Below are 18,325 nucleotides of genomic sequence, written 5' to 3' on the forward strand. Positions count from 1 at the left end.
CAAGGTCCATGGTTCATGGGGGTAGGGTATTGTGGTAGGTCATTGTATGTCGTTTTTTTGTGATTGTGCCACTTGCGTGTATTGATATTATATTTTTCTGTTAAGTTTCTTTGTACTCATTTTAATGCTGTTGTTTTATATTTGCTCACTCTGTTTCCTAATCAGAAGTGTTAAGGGGAATCTTATGGAGTTTTTTTAGTACGTACCTGATTGCAGCTTGTTTGTGATTCTGTGGGTGGTTTAAGGTTGCGTTTATCATTGGGTCAGTTGTTATGGGTAAAAGGCGTGGTTGTGATTGTCTTTTATTGTGGTTACATCTAGAAAGGTTGGATGCGTGTCTTCATTCTTCATCTATTGTTAACTTTGCTCTCGTGTATAGCATTTATGTTTTAGTGTAATTATTGTATTTTTTCTGAGATTCATCAACCATTCCCATTATGGCATCCATTTATGTGTATCATTAGATGATGACATAGCTGTTCTTTGTTGTTACATCTTCTAATAGTAGTTCCTCTGTATGATTCATGAGGATGTTGGCTAGTGTTCCCAAAAGCTACATCAGTATCTACTGGTGCAGGTACATGGATATCATAATATGCATGCTAGATGAACTTCTGAACAAAATATTGTTTACAATAGAACAAGAAGAAAACACACTCAGCTTTCTAGACATAACCTTAACAGATGTTTATCACAACCATAATTTTGACATACACATATAACCCACAACAACAGACACAATAATAAATACAGCCTAAATCCACAGAATCACAAACAAGTTAGTCAGATACATGCTGAACAGACTCAATAAGATTTCCCTTAATACCTCTGATTACCAAACAGAGTGAGCCACTATATAACAATAGTATTAAAGAATGGGTACAAAGAAACATTGGTAGATAAAATTAATACAAAAATAAAGACACAAACAAACCAAATCACTCTCTGATACAAGCAACTCAGTCACAAAAAAATGGCATAAAAGTCTTACCTTGCTTAATGTGACTTTATGGGGTGTAATATATTAAAAAACAGGGCATAAACATTGCCTACAAAATGAATAACTCTATACAGAAACACATACAAAAACTAAAATAAAAAACCAGAAAGGTAGCAACAATCTGATATCTACCAGCTCAGTTACACAGCCAATGAAAAAATCTACATTGGGATGACTGGCAGGATGTTTGACACAAGATATAAGAAGCACATAAGGGCATCAAAATAAAGAGAAAATTACTCAACATTTACAGACCATCTGAAACAAGAATTCTGTAGGCCAAGGACAATAGAAAATTTATTCTTAACTGAAACTTCTGCTACATTTTATCACTGAAGCCTTACATAAAGACTTCAGTTATAAAATTTTGTTCAGCTGTAGCAGAAGTTTCAGTTATAAACACTTAATAGATGTCCAGCTAACAGAAAATTATATTGGACAGACACTATATAAAATAATTTTAAAGATCTTTTCTGCTCCCTCCTCCCCCCCCCCCCCAATATCTCTCTCTCTCTCTCTCTCTCTCTCTCTCTCTCTCTCTCTCTCTCTCTCGTGTGCATACTCCTCAACCCTGTTCCTACAGCATCATTACCAACTCATCCTCCAGTCTACTAAATTGCATTTATGATCCAATTAACTCCTTCATTTTAAATAAATATATGTAACATATGACAAATGGCAAATGAAGAGAATATTTTTAGATCAAAGAAAAAACTAACAGTTAAGTTGGTAACACTAAACAAAACACACAAGAAATATTTAGCTGGAAAGAAGCAAACATACAGTACTTGTGATACTGTATGTTGTGTTTCACAGTAAGAAATCCATAATTCTGCAAAGCAATGTAAGATTAAGACAGAACTAACAGTACCAAAGAAAGGAATTCTTCAGAAATATGCAAGCAGGGAGCATTTCCCGATGTCAATGAAATCTGACAATGTAGCATAAGTAAAATTAACATTTTTTTAATGAGCTGTTGTTTTATGTGGAAATCAATTAAAGTTGTAAATATATTTTATCACAGACCACTGACGATGATTTATTTCAGTAAAACACATTTGGTGACAAAATATGCATTTTCTTGTATGACAGTTGTGGTGTCGCCGCCAGACACCACAACAGTTGCAAAGATTGATTTGAAATACTTTCGATAATTATAAAGCAACAACTGACAATATGGCCACAAAGATTAAGACAATGAGTATGCCTATATGCATCTGAGTGTCTTATTGTCTCTGAGAGTTATCAAGTGGTGGAATTATTTTTTAAATTATTTAAAAATCTACATAAAAACCTGAAACAAGAAATACATTGTGAAATATAAAAAACTACGAACACAATGCATAAAGACAGAGTTCTGTTTTATGAACATGTTAATAGAACATACGATTTGAAATGGGTGAAACACATCTTCAATACCCTTGACTCCAAACCAATGACAGAATGCAATAATATATGAATGTAATAAGGATCTGGAGGAAACGGGTATACAACTGGAAGAGACCAAAACTGATACCTGATACATCTTCAGAGTGGCTATAATGTCTTTTGGCACTTTCTGAGATGAGAAATGAACAACTGCTCCAAAATGGTGAGATGTATTCCATGATAGACACAATGTATTGATGAAAAATACTTGGCTTAAATGAAAAAGGAAAAACAGAGCAACTATCACAGTGATTATAAGCATACAGAGTCCTCAGATGATTGACTAATGAAATAAAAATTATTGGGCAGTTATCAGAGAGCACTGCCCAATAATTTTTGGAACACATGAAGCAATACTGATCCTATGAATTATCTTAGAAGATAGATTAAGGAAAGGCAGATCTACATTTCTAGCATTTGTAGACTTAGAGAAAGCTTTTGACAATGTTGACTGGAATACTCTCTTTCAAATTCTGAAGGTGGAAGGGGTAGAATACAGAGAACGAAAGACTATTTACAATCTGTACAGAAACCAGATGTCAGTTACAACAATCGAGGTGGGGGGGGGGGGGGGGTTGAGAAGGGACTGTAGCCTATCCCTGATGCTATTAAATCTGTATATTGAGCAAGCAGTAAAGGAAACAAAAGAAAAGTTCGGAGTAGGTATTAAAATCCATGGAGAAGAAATAAAAACTTTGAGGTTCGCCGATGACATTGTAATTCTGTCAGAGACAGCAAAGGACCTGGAAGAGCAGCTGAATGGAATCAACAGTGTCTTGAAAGGAGGCTGTAGATTAACATCAACATAACCAAAATGAGGATAATAGAATGTAGTCAAATTAAATCAGGTGGTGATGAGGGGATTAGATTAGGAAATGAGACATTTAAAGTAGTAGATGAGTTTTGTTATTTGGGAAGCAAAATAACTGATGATGGTCAAAGTAGAGAGGCTATAAAATGTAGACTGGCAATGGCAAGGAAAGTGTTTCTGAAGGAGAGAAATTTGTCAACATTGAGTATAGATTTAAGTGTCAGGAAGTCTTTGCTGAAAGTATTTGTATGGAATGTAGCCATGCATGGAAGTGAAACATGGACAGTAAATAGTTTAGACAAGAAGAGAATAGAAACTTTCAAAATGTGGTGCTACAGAAGAATGCTAAAGATTACAGTAATGAGGAGGTACTGAATTGAATTGGGGATAAGAGGAATTTGTGACACAACTTGACTATAAGAAGGGATTGGTTGGTAGGACATGTTCCGAGGCATCAAGGGAGGGCAGTGTGGAGGGTAAAAATCATAGAGGGAGACCAAGAGATTAATACACTAAGCAGATTCAGGAGGATGTAGGTTACAGCAGTTACTTGGAGTTGAAGAACCTTGCACAGGATAGAGTAGCATGGAGAGCTACATCAAACCAGTCTCTGGACTGAAGACCACAACAACATCACGTAGCAGCTTTATAATGCAGTAGAAATAGTATGAATACCAAAATGGTTTGCATCAGCTATGTAAAGGCATCCAATATTTCAAAATCTAAGCTGGCAGAACAGCTGAAAAGGAATAAGTCATTTAATGACAGAAAAAGATGTGAAACTGGTAGACAAAATTCTATTACAGAGAGGCAGCTAATGAACAGATTCATTGAATGTGAAATAATAGCACCTGGTATTGGTCACTTGACTTTCCAGACGTGTGATGCTGCTGATGTCATATGTATTGTCCTCAACTTTCATAGAAGACAAACTGAACAACAGATGGAGTACTAAACTAATTGTCTCTTCTTGGCCAAACATACTTCATTACCAACATCCATACTATTTTTCTACATTTTGTAGCACTCTGTTGCCTGACTATAATGTAGAAGAATAGAGAATGATGCAATCAAAGCCTTGTGTTGATACCTGAGTGAAATTTTCAATTTAATATCACTGTGTGTGTGTGTGTGTGTGTGTGTGTGTGTGTGTGTGTGTGTGTGTGTTTGAAAGTTGTGTGCAGTTTATTTGAAGTACAATAAAAATAAATGGTAGTGTGTGAACTATGTGTATAAAAAAGGTCCCCTTTATAGTCTACAGAATGAGAATGAGAAACAGTTTCTTTTTGTTACAGGTTCAGAGTCTGAGAGAGGTTGGCCACAGGAAGAGGAAGATGATTCTGATGACTCACCATATATTTCTGATACATCAGAAGAGTCTGTTACATTTCCAGATATTTTCCCAGACGTCAAGACTCTGCAAAATGTTTCATCAGAGAATACAAATGATAAAGGAGTCTTGGAAGTTGATGCATTTGATATAAGCAATATTGATTTTGAAACTGACGACAGTATGGATATATTCAAACTACGAAATGAGATAACTTCCCTAGAAAAGGAAATTACAAAGTGTGTAGAAAATATGAAAGCTGTGCCACCCCATGTTAACTATAAAGGTTCTCCAGTGCTTAATAACTACAGCGAAAAGTGTGAAAATCCAGGCACAGTGGCAGCCAAAGCTTTTACAAGTTTGGATGATAACATTTGTACTGATACACAAAGAGAATCAGGTACAAATTGCATTAGCTGTGTGAAAATGAACGAAAATATGATGGAGCAGAGTAACAGTAGAAACTCTGGTAATACAATATTGCATGAACATGATTCACCTACTAGCATACCTAGAAGTCTTGAACTTACTGAAGTGAGTGAAGAATTAGCCAGCTGTATGCAGCATTCAGAAGTCAGCGCCCCGATTTCTAATATGTGTATTTCGAGCCACAAACATGCAGATGTTCAGAGTAAGAGCAAGAGAAATTGTAGAGGTGCAGGCCACAATGATGGTAGTGATCATGATGATGGTTTTGAAGAAGTGAAAAGCACCAGTAACAGTAATGACAACAATGTGAAAAATCCAGAGCAGGAACAAACAATACTATTAATTCCCCAAGATACAAAAAATACCGTGGGAAATGATTTATCTAGGGTGTGTGAATTACATGCAGAATTAGTCATTAGTGAATCAGTAAGGACTAAAAAAAATATTGATTGTGACAAGGAGATATGTAATGATAAAGAAGTGGTCATTATATTTGATGATGATAAGAGTAGTGAGTGTAATGACAATAATGCAGGAAAGCAGCTTGATGGTGTATCTATGGCAGATACCACAAATCCAGAACCTGAACCCCTGGTGTTGTTAAATCATCAGAGTACGACAAATACTGTAGGAAATCATTCACCAGGAAAGCTTGAATTATTTGCAGAATTAATCCCTGGTGTATCAACATTCAATAAAAAAGATAATCATTGTATGAAAGATTTGTGTGAGGATAAAGATGTGGTCATTATATTGGATGATGATAAGAATAGTGTTAGTACAAAAAATACAGTAGCAAATGATTTACCAAGAAAGAGTGAATTACAGGCAGAATTATTAAGTGCTGAATTAGTACCCATTCAGAAAGATGATGATGGTCATGAGGTGTATAAAATTGTGACAGTTGATAGTGATACATCATCCACAGGCTTCCTTGGGGATTCAAGAAACTATGAAGTTATAGATGTACAATTAAGTTCGTGTGAAAACCTGGAATCAACTCGAAACACTGACGGGAGGAAAACTACAAACGTGCATCACAGTGCTCAAAATACTATTGAGCAACTTGATAAGAAAAGCAGTATAACTTGCTCAAATTCAGGGAGTGTAACACCATCTGTAAAAATAAAAATTGTAGAAGAAGATGGACTATTTGTGTGCAAAACTGATCCACATTCTAGTGTTTCAGAAGTAGAGGAAACAAAGCAGGTTCAAAATACGTCTGCAAGAAACAATGCTCATTCTAAAAACTGTGTTTGTTTTTTATGTAAAGAATCTGATCAGAAGGGCATCACATCACATCTTGACCGGGCACTGGCAGATATTTTCCCAGAGGAATGTCCTACTGATAAACACTTGAAAGAGAGAGAACTTCGAACAGAAAGAGAAGTCATGAAAGACTTTCTTCGTTACATGACTGGAAATAATAGCCTGAAGGATGCCAAAAAGAGTCCCAAAAAGAGAAAACGTATCTTTCATCTATAATTCCCAACACTGTGTGCAGGAAGACTTCTGTATAATATCAGTATGTGACTCCATTCTAAAAGGCAAGTACAAAAATGTGAGTGAAATGTGAATAACTTATCTTTGAGCCACATCGCTAAATGCCTTAAAGTGCAAGAGAAAAGGGAATGAAGGCAAAAACCTGGAAGAGAAGAGAATGTGATACACAGAGTTATGCGAGAGATATGTTAGGGGCAAGAGTGTGGTCCATACTGACAAATGTGGTGTTCATAAGATTTACTGTATACCAAACGACTGCCTCTGCCAGCAAAAATTTTGTATTTCTTGCTTTTTCTCTCTTTGCATTGCAATGAGGCTCCAGTTTTTGAATTCTAGTCCTAGTGCAAAATTGCTTTTATATTCACTTGTTATTTATTTTTATTGTACTCAGAAGTGTTATTCCTATCAGCATTTTGTTGCCTGGTAACTAGTTATCTTCATTTGTTTCATTCCTTCTAAAATTCAATCTTGGCTTATACTTTGAATCTCCTTATTATTTAGATTGAATTTGGCGGTACCTTTGTCACACAAATAAACTAGTATCAGACACGTTTTTATGTATTTCAAGAAGAGGATGGGGAAATGGGTCTCAGGTGGAGTCTAGAGAGCGAAGTTGACAGTACCAAATTTTATGGAGCTATGCCTTACTTTAATTACCTAAATTCATTTCGATACACTAATCCCATTTCAAAAACTAATCTGTGTTACATGAGTGACATTGTGTATGAAAACATAACGCTAAATGATAACTTCTCTTCAGCACCTATAGTCATCACTAACAAAGTCAGATTTGCCATGAAAAATGGTGTATTTATTTATGTACCAAAATTATAGACTACTCACAAGTCGCATATAATTTTTTCTTTATTTTCACATGTTTCACTCGACTAAAGTTAGCATCTTCAGAAATTACATAGCAAGGGCTACATGATACAAGTATGGGGCTATGTGTAGTGGCGCTGTCATATGTAAATATACATAGCCTGATATTTGTAAAGTGTGGTCCTCGGCTACATAATTTCTGAAGATTTTTATTTTGGTCGAATGAAAAATGTAAAAATAAAGACAAAGTTATATGTGGCTTGTGGCTGATCCACAATTTTAATTTATAATTGTCACTGTTTCTCTGCAAGCAGATGCATGTGGTCACTACCAGGTGAAGAAGTATGAAACTGGAATTTGGTTGCAATAATGACACGTCTGTTGTTTAAAACTGATAAACATTGTTTCATTCAAAATAATCTCCATTGCTATTTATACATTTCTCCCACTTCTCTGGCAAGATATGAATGCCACGCAAAAGAAAAACAGTTCTTTTGAAGTGAACCAGTCATTGAGCAATTTTCGTACTACTGCATACGAATTGAAATGTTGTTCAACTAGAGCATGTCCCAGTGATGCAAATAGATGTGAATCAGATGGAGCCAAGTCTGGAGAATAAGCTGCATGCCCTAGTATTTCCCAACTGAATGCCTCGATCGTTCCCTGACCCGTTTTGCTGTGAGTGACCATGGAACAATATGACTTTGTGTTGCCTTTTTCCATATTCCTGTCATTTTTCATGTAATACTCAATTTAAATCTATCTTTTGCTGTCAGTAGTGATCAGTGTTAATGGTTTCACCAGGTTTTAGCAGCTCATAATAGATGACACTCTTCTGATCCCACCAAACACTGAGCACTGTTTTCTTTCCAAAGTGATTTGGTCTTGGAGTGGGTGTCGATGGTTTTTCGTATGAAGGCTTTCACGACCGGATGACATATCTTCTGGTAAACCTTGCGGGATGTAAGGTCGTGGTCCATGAAACTCTTCAGCTCCTAACGTTTCGTCCAGTGCTTCGCTGGACATCTTCAGAGGGGTGTTTCTCCTCCGGTGAGTCTTGCCGACTCGGCAAGACTCACCGGAGGAGAAACACCCCTCTGAAGATGTCCAGCGAAGCACTGGACGAAACGTTAGAAGCTGAAGAGTTTCATGGACCACGACCTTACATCCCGCAAGGTTTACCAGAAGATATGTCGATGGTTTGCCTGGATTCACCCATGATTTATGATGCTTAGGATTTTCTCAAAATATATCCATTTTTCAACACCTGTCACTATTTGGTGGAGAACGACTTTCTTTTGTATCTAGCGAACAGCATTTCACAAGTGGTCTTTCTATTTGCTTGCAGTCTTTCATTCAGTTCATGCAGAACCCATTTTCTCACTTTCTGCACCTTTCCCACAGCTTTCAACCAAAAAGAAATGGCTTTCTGCGTCACATTCAATTGTTCCGCGAGGTCCTGTTGAGTATGAGTATCATCTTCATCCAATAAGGCCTGCAATTTGTTTTCTTCAAACTTTTTGGTGGTTTGCCACACTCATCATTTCTCAGGTCAAAATTACCACTTTTGAATTTTTTGAACCACTCAAAACATGCAAGAGCATGTTCACTGAAAGCTTCGACAAGCATTTGATGTGATACTCCAGCAGTTTTCTTCAAATGATAACAGAAAACCAATGCTGTCTGCAAATTGTAGTTTGTAGGGACAAAACTTGACATGTTTACAGGTTTGAAACAGGTACTGATGTATGGGACTTGCGTTACTGTGTGTTGACATTTGTCGTCAGCTGTTACATGAAGCAGATGACACTGCAGACGCTTTCTCGTGGGCCCTATGCTGACAGCTAGCACCATCTGTAGGGAAATTCTGGCTTCATACGTCATCTGGTATATTTATCAGCAAATGATTCTATGAGACATATGAGCATTTTTCCCCTTTTTATTATTTTGCCTTTGCCATTATTGCACAATTACACTGTTTCTTCATAGACCATAGATAGTGTATTACACCACAAATAATCCATATTATTATCTCACATTCAAAATAGCTACTTTCCTTTGCACAAAGTTATCAGAATTTCCTGCAAGGTAATAGTTAACAACACAAATACTCATTCATAGATTTTGTCTGATTTCATATTACTTACTTACTCATCAACCGCTGACAATATATGTGTGTTTTGATGTGTATTCAGTAATAAAGTCATAAATTAAAAATTATACATTACATTTATATTTTACATAAAAAATGTCTGGTTTAGGATACCACACCATTATAGAATTCTTCAACATCATAAACACAGCTGTCGATTAATGGGTACCGTACATACCATCAAAGGAATTGTATGATAGGTCTCTCACTGCTAGGAGTAATTATTGCACAGATTTATGCCAGTGTAATATCTGATCATTGTTCTGTAATTGTGGATAGAACTTCAGTAAATTGAAATTTCTGGCTGGTTTTGTATTGAGATGCCTCTAAGTGCTGCTGTCCCACCCTGTCCCCCAGCCCCCACCCCTTAGTCCTCATAGTAAATTTATGGCATGTCATCAGTGAATACAGATATTAAAAAAATTTGTATAAACTAACTTTCCTTAATTTGGTTACTTTCTGTAATTTTTGTGTCTGTTCCATCTGCCATGTTGATGATAATAGGTAAATACAGAACTTTTATGCATGATTTGCAGAGGATATCTGGAAAGCAAGTTGCATTCGGTTATAAATAGAATACTGGAATAGATACAGAAAATTGATAAGAAAAATCTTAAAACTACATCTCTCTATTATTATTTACAAATTCACCACTCACGTTGAAGGATTTGTCTTGTGTCTTAATGAGCTGACAGAATCCCTTTGCATGGATTTCTACTGGTTGAGATTGTAGCCACCCTGTAATAGCATCTTCCAAGTTCTTCCTCAGAGTCAAAATGTTGAGAGCCAAGGCACTTTTTCATGAAGAGATGAAAATCACTTTAAGTCAAGTTTGGGCTGTAGAGCAGATGTTAGAAAAAAATTTCCCATTTGAACTGGCGTACAGACCATGTGTTTGCTGGGCAGAGTCGTACAGACCACGTGTTTGCTGGGCAGAGTGGGACAAAGCATTGTTTTGCAAAAACATGACATTTCTTAATCAAGAGGCTATATCCTTGTTTTGAACAGTTCTTCTCAGTATACTTCATCTCCAATAGTAGGCTTCAGAATAGATTGCCCTTCCACATTCTGTAGAATCTACAAACAAAAGTCCCAAAAAGATGGTTGTCATAGGCAGAATTTGGGGATCTTGACTTGAATGCTATTTTGTCTGCATGTTAGTGCAAGAAACAATTCTCATCTCCAGTTAAGATTCTATTCAATAATCCTCCTGCTTTCATCTCATAATGGAAAAGAAACTACAGAGATGCAGTCATCCATTGAGTAATTTTATTCTCAGAAAAGAGTTTTGGAACTCAACAAATATAGAACTTATGGGATCCTAAGTTTTAGTCACAGTCTTGTGCAAAACACTCAGCGAAAGCTGCAGAAACGCGACCAACAATCGTGAAACCATTTATTTATTTTCAGTTGTTTTTTACCAGCATATAGCTGACTACAGATGAACCATCACAAAAATTCATTATTCCACTCTCAAACAAATGATGGCGTTGATGTGCAACACCCTTACTTGTCACTTTTAAAATGAATTTCACAATGGAAGGATTTTCAATTGCAGCACTCATTTTGAATGATAATTGTTGGCAAATGAAAAGCAAAGTGGCTTTTTCACTGTCTGACATCTAAACACGATGAACTACTGCATGAATCAGAAGTGACTATTTCATTTCCCCAACTGCTTTCCATGTTTAGGAACTGGAAAATTTTGTGTAAACCATGACACGTTGTCAGTAGTTTTTCGGGAAATAATGTGAAATCAGTTTTTACAAAATGTAGCAGAATTTGGCATTTTTCTGTCTCCGTGTAAAAATTTTGTAAGTATGAGAGCAGCATTTTGCTAATACGGGTAACTGATAGTTATTGACTGCTGAAATTGAATTTTATTTTTCTAAACACTGAGAATTATGTATAATCTTTAAGTGGCAATTAATTTCATGTGTAAAGAACAATGGCTGTAAATGTAATGTGAAACAAAAATACTCTATTTCCAATTAACACCATTCTGATAACAGTTTTAATCACTGACGTGACGATTCCCAATACTTTTTTGCACCCAATTATACAAAAAACTGACACGTTTTTGAGAAATATTTAATGTGATGCATGAACTGAACTTCATAATAGTAAAGTATAAATATGAATAACCATCAAATATAGCACTTCAGTTTTCCAGGCACATACATTAACATGGCATCTGTCAGCTTGCTTCTAGGCAAACATAGCATAGGATATGTAGCATCAAGTGAACACCACAGTCATCACGTATGATGACAGGAGAATTTAAATGTTGTTGCACAAGTAATATGATTGATAGCTTTGTATGGAAATGCGTTCAGTGTATTCACCAACTCTCAACCAAATTATCATTGTTCGACCTAACCTACGCCTTGGGATAAGCAACAGATCAGGCTTCACTACAAACTTAGTTCACATAATAGTAAGAATAATGTTGAATGTTCTGGTAGGTCTAATATGTTTGATAGCTTCGTATAGAATCACATTCATTGTCTTCACTCCAGTTATCATATTGTTATCTGTGGAAAGTCCTGTCTCATGCTATCTCACTACCCCTTCCTCATCTTGTGCATCCTTCCCTACCCCCTCCCCACCTCCACCTGCCCAGGCAATAGCTATCAATAATCTCCCATGGCCATGGGTGTGTACATTTGGGTGCTGTACTGTTGTTCGTATGAATGTGTGTACAGCTACTAGAGAAAGAGCAAAAGCTACAAATAGTTTTCTGTTGCATGTTTTTATGTGCCACACATCGCGCAGCTATAGAGAAGTGGTCGCCTTTCCTTTATTTTACCTATTATTCCAGTGAGGAATTTCCATTGTCATTATACATGTCTTTGTTGTGTTTTACAGACAGAAACACATTTGCGTGATGTCACATATCCTGTGCTTTGATTGGTTGTTGAAAGAAAAGTACCAGGTGTAATGTTGATTTACTTGTTTGTGAAGCTAGAGGGCATGAATTTGTGCTCTGTCTTTGATGATCTCATCGTCAGCATGATGCTAAACCCTGATGTGTCAACCCAGTATTGCAAAGTGAATCAGTGTGCTTGCATAGGATCACATCAGCATGCCAATCAGATTCTTACAGCTACTTGATAGCTGGGATGGGGTGCCAAAGGACGCCTTTGCTGCCTCAGCAGCTCTAGTGCTATCCACCACTCCTGGCCATCATAAGTCAGCAAGTCAGCACCTGCGAGATGAAGGGAAGATTTTATAAGATTGTGCACCTCATGCAGATGATTTTGTATGTGTTCACACCTTGTTGAATTAGCATATTGAACATTTCTAGATGCTTCATATTAATTTGAATTATGTTGTTTCTTTTTGTTATGAATTCAAAGTTTATTTGTATCCCCTCTTGCCCCCCGTACGGATGCTTATGATTTGTTAAAGAAGATGACTTCACTAACTATCCCAGCAGCATTGACTTTCAATGAAATCTCTGATTTGCTTAGTTCATCCAATTATAAGAAACATCATATCATATCATGTCATTGTGGCCAGACTAAAACTGCCAGAACAGTTATAGTGGGCATTGATTACTAACCTACACAGGCTAAGCAAGTTTACATACCACCAATCTGACTTGGACTGCTTGATACACAACATTATTCAGTCTGCACACTAAACAAGGTGGTGCAGTGGTTATCACTCTGGACTCACCTTCAGGAGAATGGCAGTTCAAATGCCAATCTGACCTCCAGGTTTAGGTTTACCATGATTTCCCGAAATAGCTTCACATTCTTCACAAATCTGAGCTTGTGCTCCATCTATAATGATCTTGTTTTCAACAGAACAGTAAATGCTAATTTTCTTTACTCTGTCTGCACCCAACAGAGAAGACTGGCAGGAGGCTCTAAGATTATAGGATGCTACATTAGATAAAATGTTTGCTATTGCCCGGAATCAAAACAAGTAATTTGAAAATTTACCTGAGATATCTACTGTATGTGCTCTACTGTTGTAATGTGTATAGTTGGATAATTTTCCCCGCAGCAAAACCAATTAATTTTTTCCAACACGCCTCAAAACCAACATATGGCAATTAGCGGCATACCAAGTGTTCATGGTTGCAGTTGTTGACCACACAGAGATGTGGTGGTACATTCTCCATAAGTGGGACCACATACACACATTCTTCCTCAGTAAAGCGCAGCGGGTATTCAGAGATGATACAAATAGACACTGCAAGAAGAAAACAATTTCTCGCAAAAAGTTGTTTATCAAACTGAATGTAAATCAAATTGTGGTCCAGTTCCACATCAGCACAGGTGCAGTAGCTTCCCTTAAGGCATGTGTCCACTAGCAAGTAACTTCTATAAGCACTTGCTGAAGTGTTTACATCAGAACAAAAACTTATGCAAGTTTATTTCTGCAAGTTACTTGGACAAGATAATTGCTGTAAGGACTTGCAGAAGTGTTTCCACTAGAGACACATTGTGAGATAGGCAAGTGGAAGTGTACAGTATCATGCTAAAAACAGAGCAGCCACCTTGATTGTTGCATCATTATTATTATTGAAGAAAATGCAGAGGTGTATGTAATTATCAAGAAACACTACTGAACAGATTAAAATTCGAGGACTTTGTTTACATTAAAAAAGTATGAGAATGTTGTATGCAGTTTTCGAAAATCTGTCTGTTGTACAATACAAATATTCAAAACCTGAATACAAATATGCTGCAAGCTGCATCACCAAGGGATCACCTTTTAATTAACTTTTTGCAAACAGTCTTCATTGCTTTTATTACAAATGTAATAAATTTAAAAACAGAACACAGAAATGCTGCAAGCTGTATCACCAAGAGATTGCCATTTAATTACTCTGATTTTTTAGCAAGCGTTATTTATTACAAACATAATGGATTTACATTTATGCTAAGATTAAAACCAGCTGAAATTTAAGGACATCTGTAATGGCATTCTCCTTTTCCTACTTGTGAAACAAAAGTAATCGGTTACTTTTTTTGCTCTTTCTTCACTGACTGGTCAAGTCTATATGTTTGTTGGTTCCCATGGTACATTTGTCTTCATTCTCCTTTTTGACATTGATAATGTCGTACCAATATTGAACACACAAACCCCCTGTAAGTTTGATGAAAAACTTCCAGCAACTGGCAAGTTTAGCAAGTGTTTGCAGCAAGATGCAAGAAGCTGTTTCACTAACTTGTGGAAGCTACTTCTACCAATAGACAGAACTTGCAGAAGTTGGCTTCCATGTCAAATAATTTGCAGAAGTTGCTTCTGCAAGTGACATGTGGAAGTTTACTTGTTGGTGGCTACATGCCTTTATAAATCTGGAAAACACACTGCCGTTTAGCAGCTTCAACTTACCACCATAATTTCGTTATTCACAAAAATAACCAGTATTGATGAAGGAACAGTTTGTGATCAATGAAGTACACGCAGGTCATTTGTTCTGTCATGCTGATAGTTGTTGACAGCTCCATGTTTCAGAACATCTTCCGAATGAATACTTTCAAACCTTTAGAATTCCCATTAAAAATTCTATCAATATGCTGAAGAGCCTTCCAAGTATTAGATGGTATTTCCATGAATCTACAGAAACCTTCTCTCCATGGTTACAATGTACAGTAGAGCATGAGAGTCATATACCATGAAAACAAGTGTCCTAGCCACAATTTCACTGTGCTTTTCCAGTACTTGTGTTAAGATCAACAGTTAAAAGAACAACTCAGTAGATTGCAAAGGCTCAATACTGTGGAATCAACCCCATCAGGCCAGTGGACATCACTCCTGAGAGTGGTTCGAATACCAGTAGCAGCTCTTCACCTGTGTAGCAACTCCAAGTCAACATTCAATTTGGAATCTGTCATTGAGTTTGGTGGCCTGAACAACTACTCAACCTATTATCTGGAGGTGAGTGTTCATCCAAAGTAGATTTGGTTGATGCATATTTGCATTTTACACTCATTGAGACCTTACAAAATATAACAGTGAAAAGAAATAGTTTGGTCTGTGTTACTAAAAGCACCTATGTTCATTGTAGCCAGTGCACCAGCAGTTTTCCAATGATTTTTGATCCATTACAATTCCAAATTTGCCATAGTCTGAAGTATCACATGCTCTTAAATCACCTGTGAAACAAGGTGTCCCCATCAAGTGGACTACAGAGTGCAACAGAGTATTCAGAACACAAAAGGAAGAATCATATTGGGGCAGAGAAATGCTCACATGTCAGAACAACCAATCACGTTTACTACCAAAACCGTAACACCCACACACACTTAACTGTCCACAGATTGAAAAGGGGGAATTGCGACATTTTGTATGCCATTAAGAAATTCCATGTCTTCAAATACAGGACCAAATGTAATTTCTTCATGAACCATAGATCACTGGTGGCTCTTTTTTCTCCCAATACTGAGAAATCAGCTCAAAGACTCCAGCGATGAACCCTGGACCCTGTTCCTAAGTCCGTATCACTATGAAATTAATTCTAAATAATTGGCTCCAGGTGTGGACACAATATTGTGATTTCATATGGGACCAGATCTACAGTTTGACGTGAATGATGTCATGTTTTAGAACGGGTGCACAATTGCTGCAGAATTTGGAGAATTTCCGGTTACAGTGGATCACATAGCTATGACTTTCCAAGACATTGTTGTGCTCAGTCTAGTTGTTCTTTATCTACAAAATGGTTGGCCCAAATGCCAGTTGTATCAGAAGCCACTAATCTGGAACTATGGTACAATATTACAGTGCTTGTGTTATTCCAAATGACAATGTTATGTTCCTTTGGACACACATGCATGCCTGCCCCCCTGTCATTATGCTGGTTTTACCACTCTAATGGTAATAAAATGCTGCATCATTTTGACAGATTTTCAAACTAGTTACGCATGTGAATTATTATTCTTAATTGTTTAAACTGTTAATTATCAGCTTGAGCATGCACAGTGTTATGACAGCACATTGCTACGTCTCACCCCACCTCCATTGTTTTTAAATTTTTCACGAGTTTCTAAAAACAGTACCACAAACTACATTTCAGTTCTTACAGCCATAGTGGTGCCACCACTCTTTCCAACGTTAACATTGTGTTTGACAAACTTTTCACTACGGATTCCAGTTTTTTTACCGCTTATACTAATTCTAGCCTCATTTTGCTGTTAAGTGCAGACATTATTACTCATCATCCAATCAAAATACTTATTTATTATAATCAATTTTCTGACTGTATTGTCTATCTTCTAAACCCCCTTCTAATACATGACTTTTGGATAGTGTTGTTTTACTGTGCCATGTATGCATACTCGGCCACCACACTTTGCACTTTTTTCTGTACATTCATTTCTATTCACCTTGTTACCCACATCATCACTTTACACAGTGGACATATTTGGAAAGGGATTCTATTTCTCCACTTCGGGGTTTACCATACTCAGGGAATATGGGAGGACAGTGCTGATCACCGCATCAGTGAGAGACTGCCGACTCCTTCTGCCCTGCTGCTGTTCTCCACACTGGTCTCTACTTGTTGTCGCTTTTTCCTCAACTGTGGGCATTACGGTATCTAAACCAGATTTGTCATGGTGTTGGACCACCACTTATTGTCTTAAGCTATCGCTAAGTTCAGTGACCATGATGCCGTTGACTTGTCTAAACCTAAGTCAGTAAGCTGAGCCTTTATGATCACTTTTCTCCACATCAGGAAAATGTTGGAAAGTTTTCATATTTATAGTTCGCACAGAGAATTGTAACTATTTTGTTTTCACAAACATTATTACTTAAAGTTTGTTATGATTGTACTTCTAATTATTGTAAATAGCACCTGTTCAGGGGTGTATGAGTTTTCTTATCGTTATTTCTGTATACAAGTACCTATATTTTCTGTTTGAGCTTTAAAGTATTCTTACACTAGTGCTTAGTCTTTGTTAACACATATTATCTACTTCCCTTAATTTGCAGATTTTTCAGTACTCTGGAGCTCAAACCTTCTCAGACTAAATCATACAGGTTTCTATTCAGCTATTTAATATAATATCGGCTGCTACCCGCATGCTTCACACTATGTATACATTCCAGGTAGTGTTAGCACGTTTTACCACTAAATTCAAAGCAATTCCATTGTGCACCTTTAGCAACACCTTGTCTCATACTTCAGCGTTTGTATATTTCACCCCTCGTGACAATACCATCGACCATCTAACTTTATTGTATGGCTCCTCAGTAGAGACCACTCAGGCTTGGGTGACGCTGTCAGTAGCTATGCTACCGCTGGCATAGCTCCCAACTTCATCGAAGCATGCATGTAACCCTTTACTGAATTATTCTCACCTTGTTCTGGGTAGATTCAGCTTTGAATGACATTGAACTTATTGTCATAATTTTGGATTTATGCCAAGTTTTTAAGAGCGCATAACACCATATTTTTGAATGGCACATTATGTAATGACATGATTTGTTTCTAACTTGGCTCAGTATGTTGTTCTACCTTTGTCATTTCAACAGGCAGGTGTGGGAGACAATTCGCCAAGAGGGACCCGATAACTTGTTCCACCCATGATGATGCTTTTGATGAGTATAAGGTGCGAATGGCAACCTGTGGTATAGCTATCCATAATTCACCTGGTTCAAAAATTTATATTTGGTACTTGGCATTGGATTACAGTGCTGCACTCGTCGTTTCCCCATATCTCACACATTTTCGATTGGTGACAAGTCTGCTGATCTGATGGGACAGGGCAAAAGGCTGACATCCTGTAACACCAAGAACACCCATGTTCATGCAGCAAGTTGTGGTTGTCCATTGTCATACTGAAAAATGGCATCTGGGGTGTTGTGCAGAAAGGGTATGGCTTCGGG

The 18,325-nt window shown here is 37.0% G+C and overlaps 1 protein-coding gene across 1 annotated transcript in view; it reads left to right on the forward strand.

Moving 5' to 3' along the window:
- LOC124802682 overlaps positions 1 to 8,226 on the forward strand; it is a 44,259-nt gene extending 36,033 nt beyond the window's left edge. Inside the window, exon 4 of the mRNA XM_047263613.1 lies at positions 4,535 to 8,226. Coding sequence (XP_047119569.1) covers positions 4,535 to 6,483 — 1,949 coding nt within the window. The 3' untranslated portion in view covers positions 6,484 to 8,226. The remainder of the gene's footprint in view (positions 1 to 4,534) is intronic.
- The last annotated feature ends 10,099 nt before the right edge of the window (positions 8,227 to 18,325 follow it).

The sequence above is a fragment of the Schistocerca piceifrons genome, chromosome 6 (genome assembly GCF_021461385.2).
Source record: "Schistocerca piceifrons isolate TAMUIC-IGC-003096 chromosome 6, iqSchPice1.1, whole genome shotgun sequence".
Lineage (NCBI taxonomy): Eukaryota > Metazoa > Arthropoda > Insecta > Orthoptera > Acrididae > Schistocerca > Schistocerca piceifrons.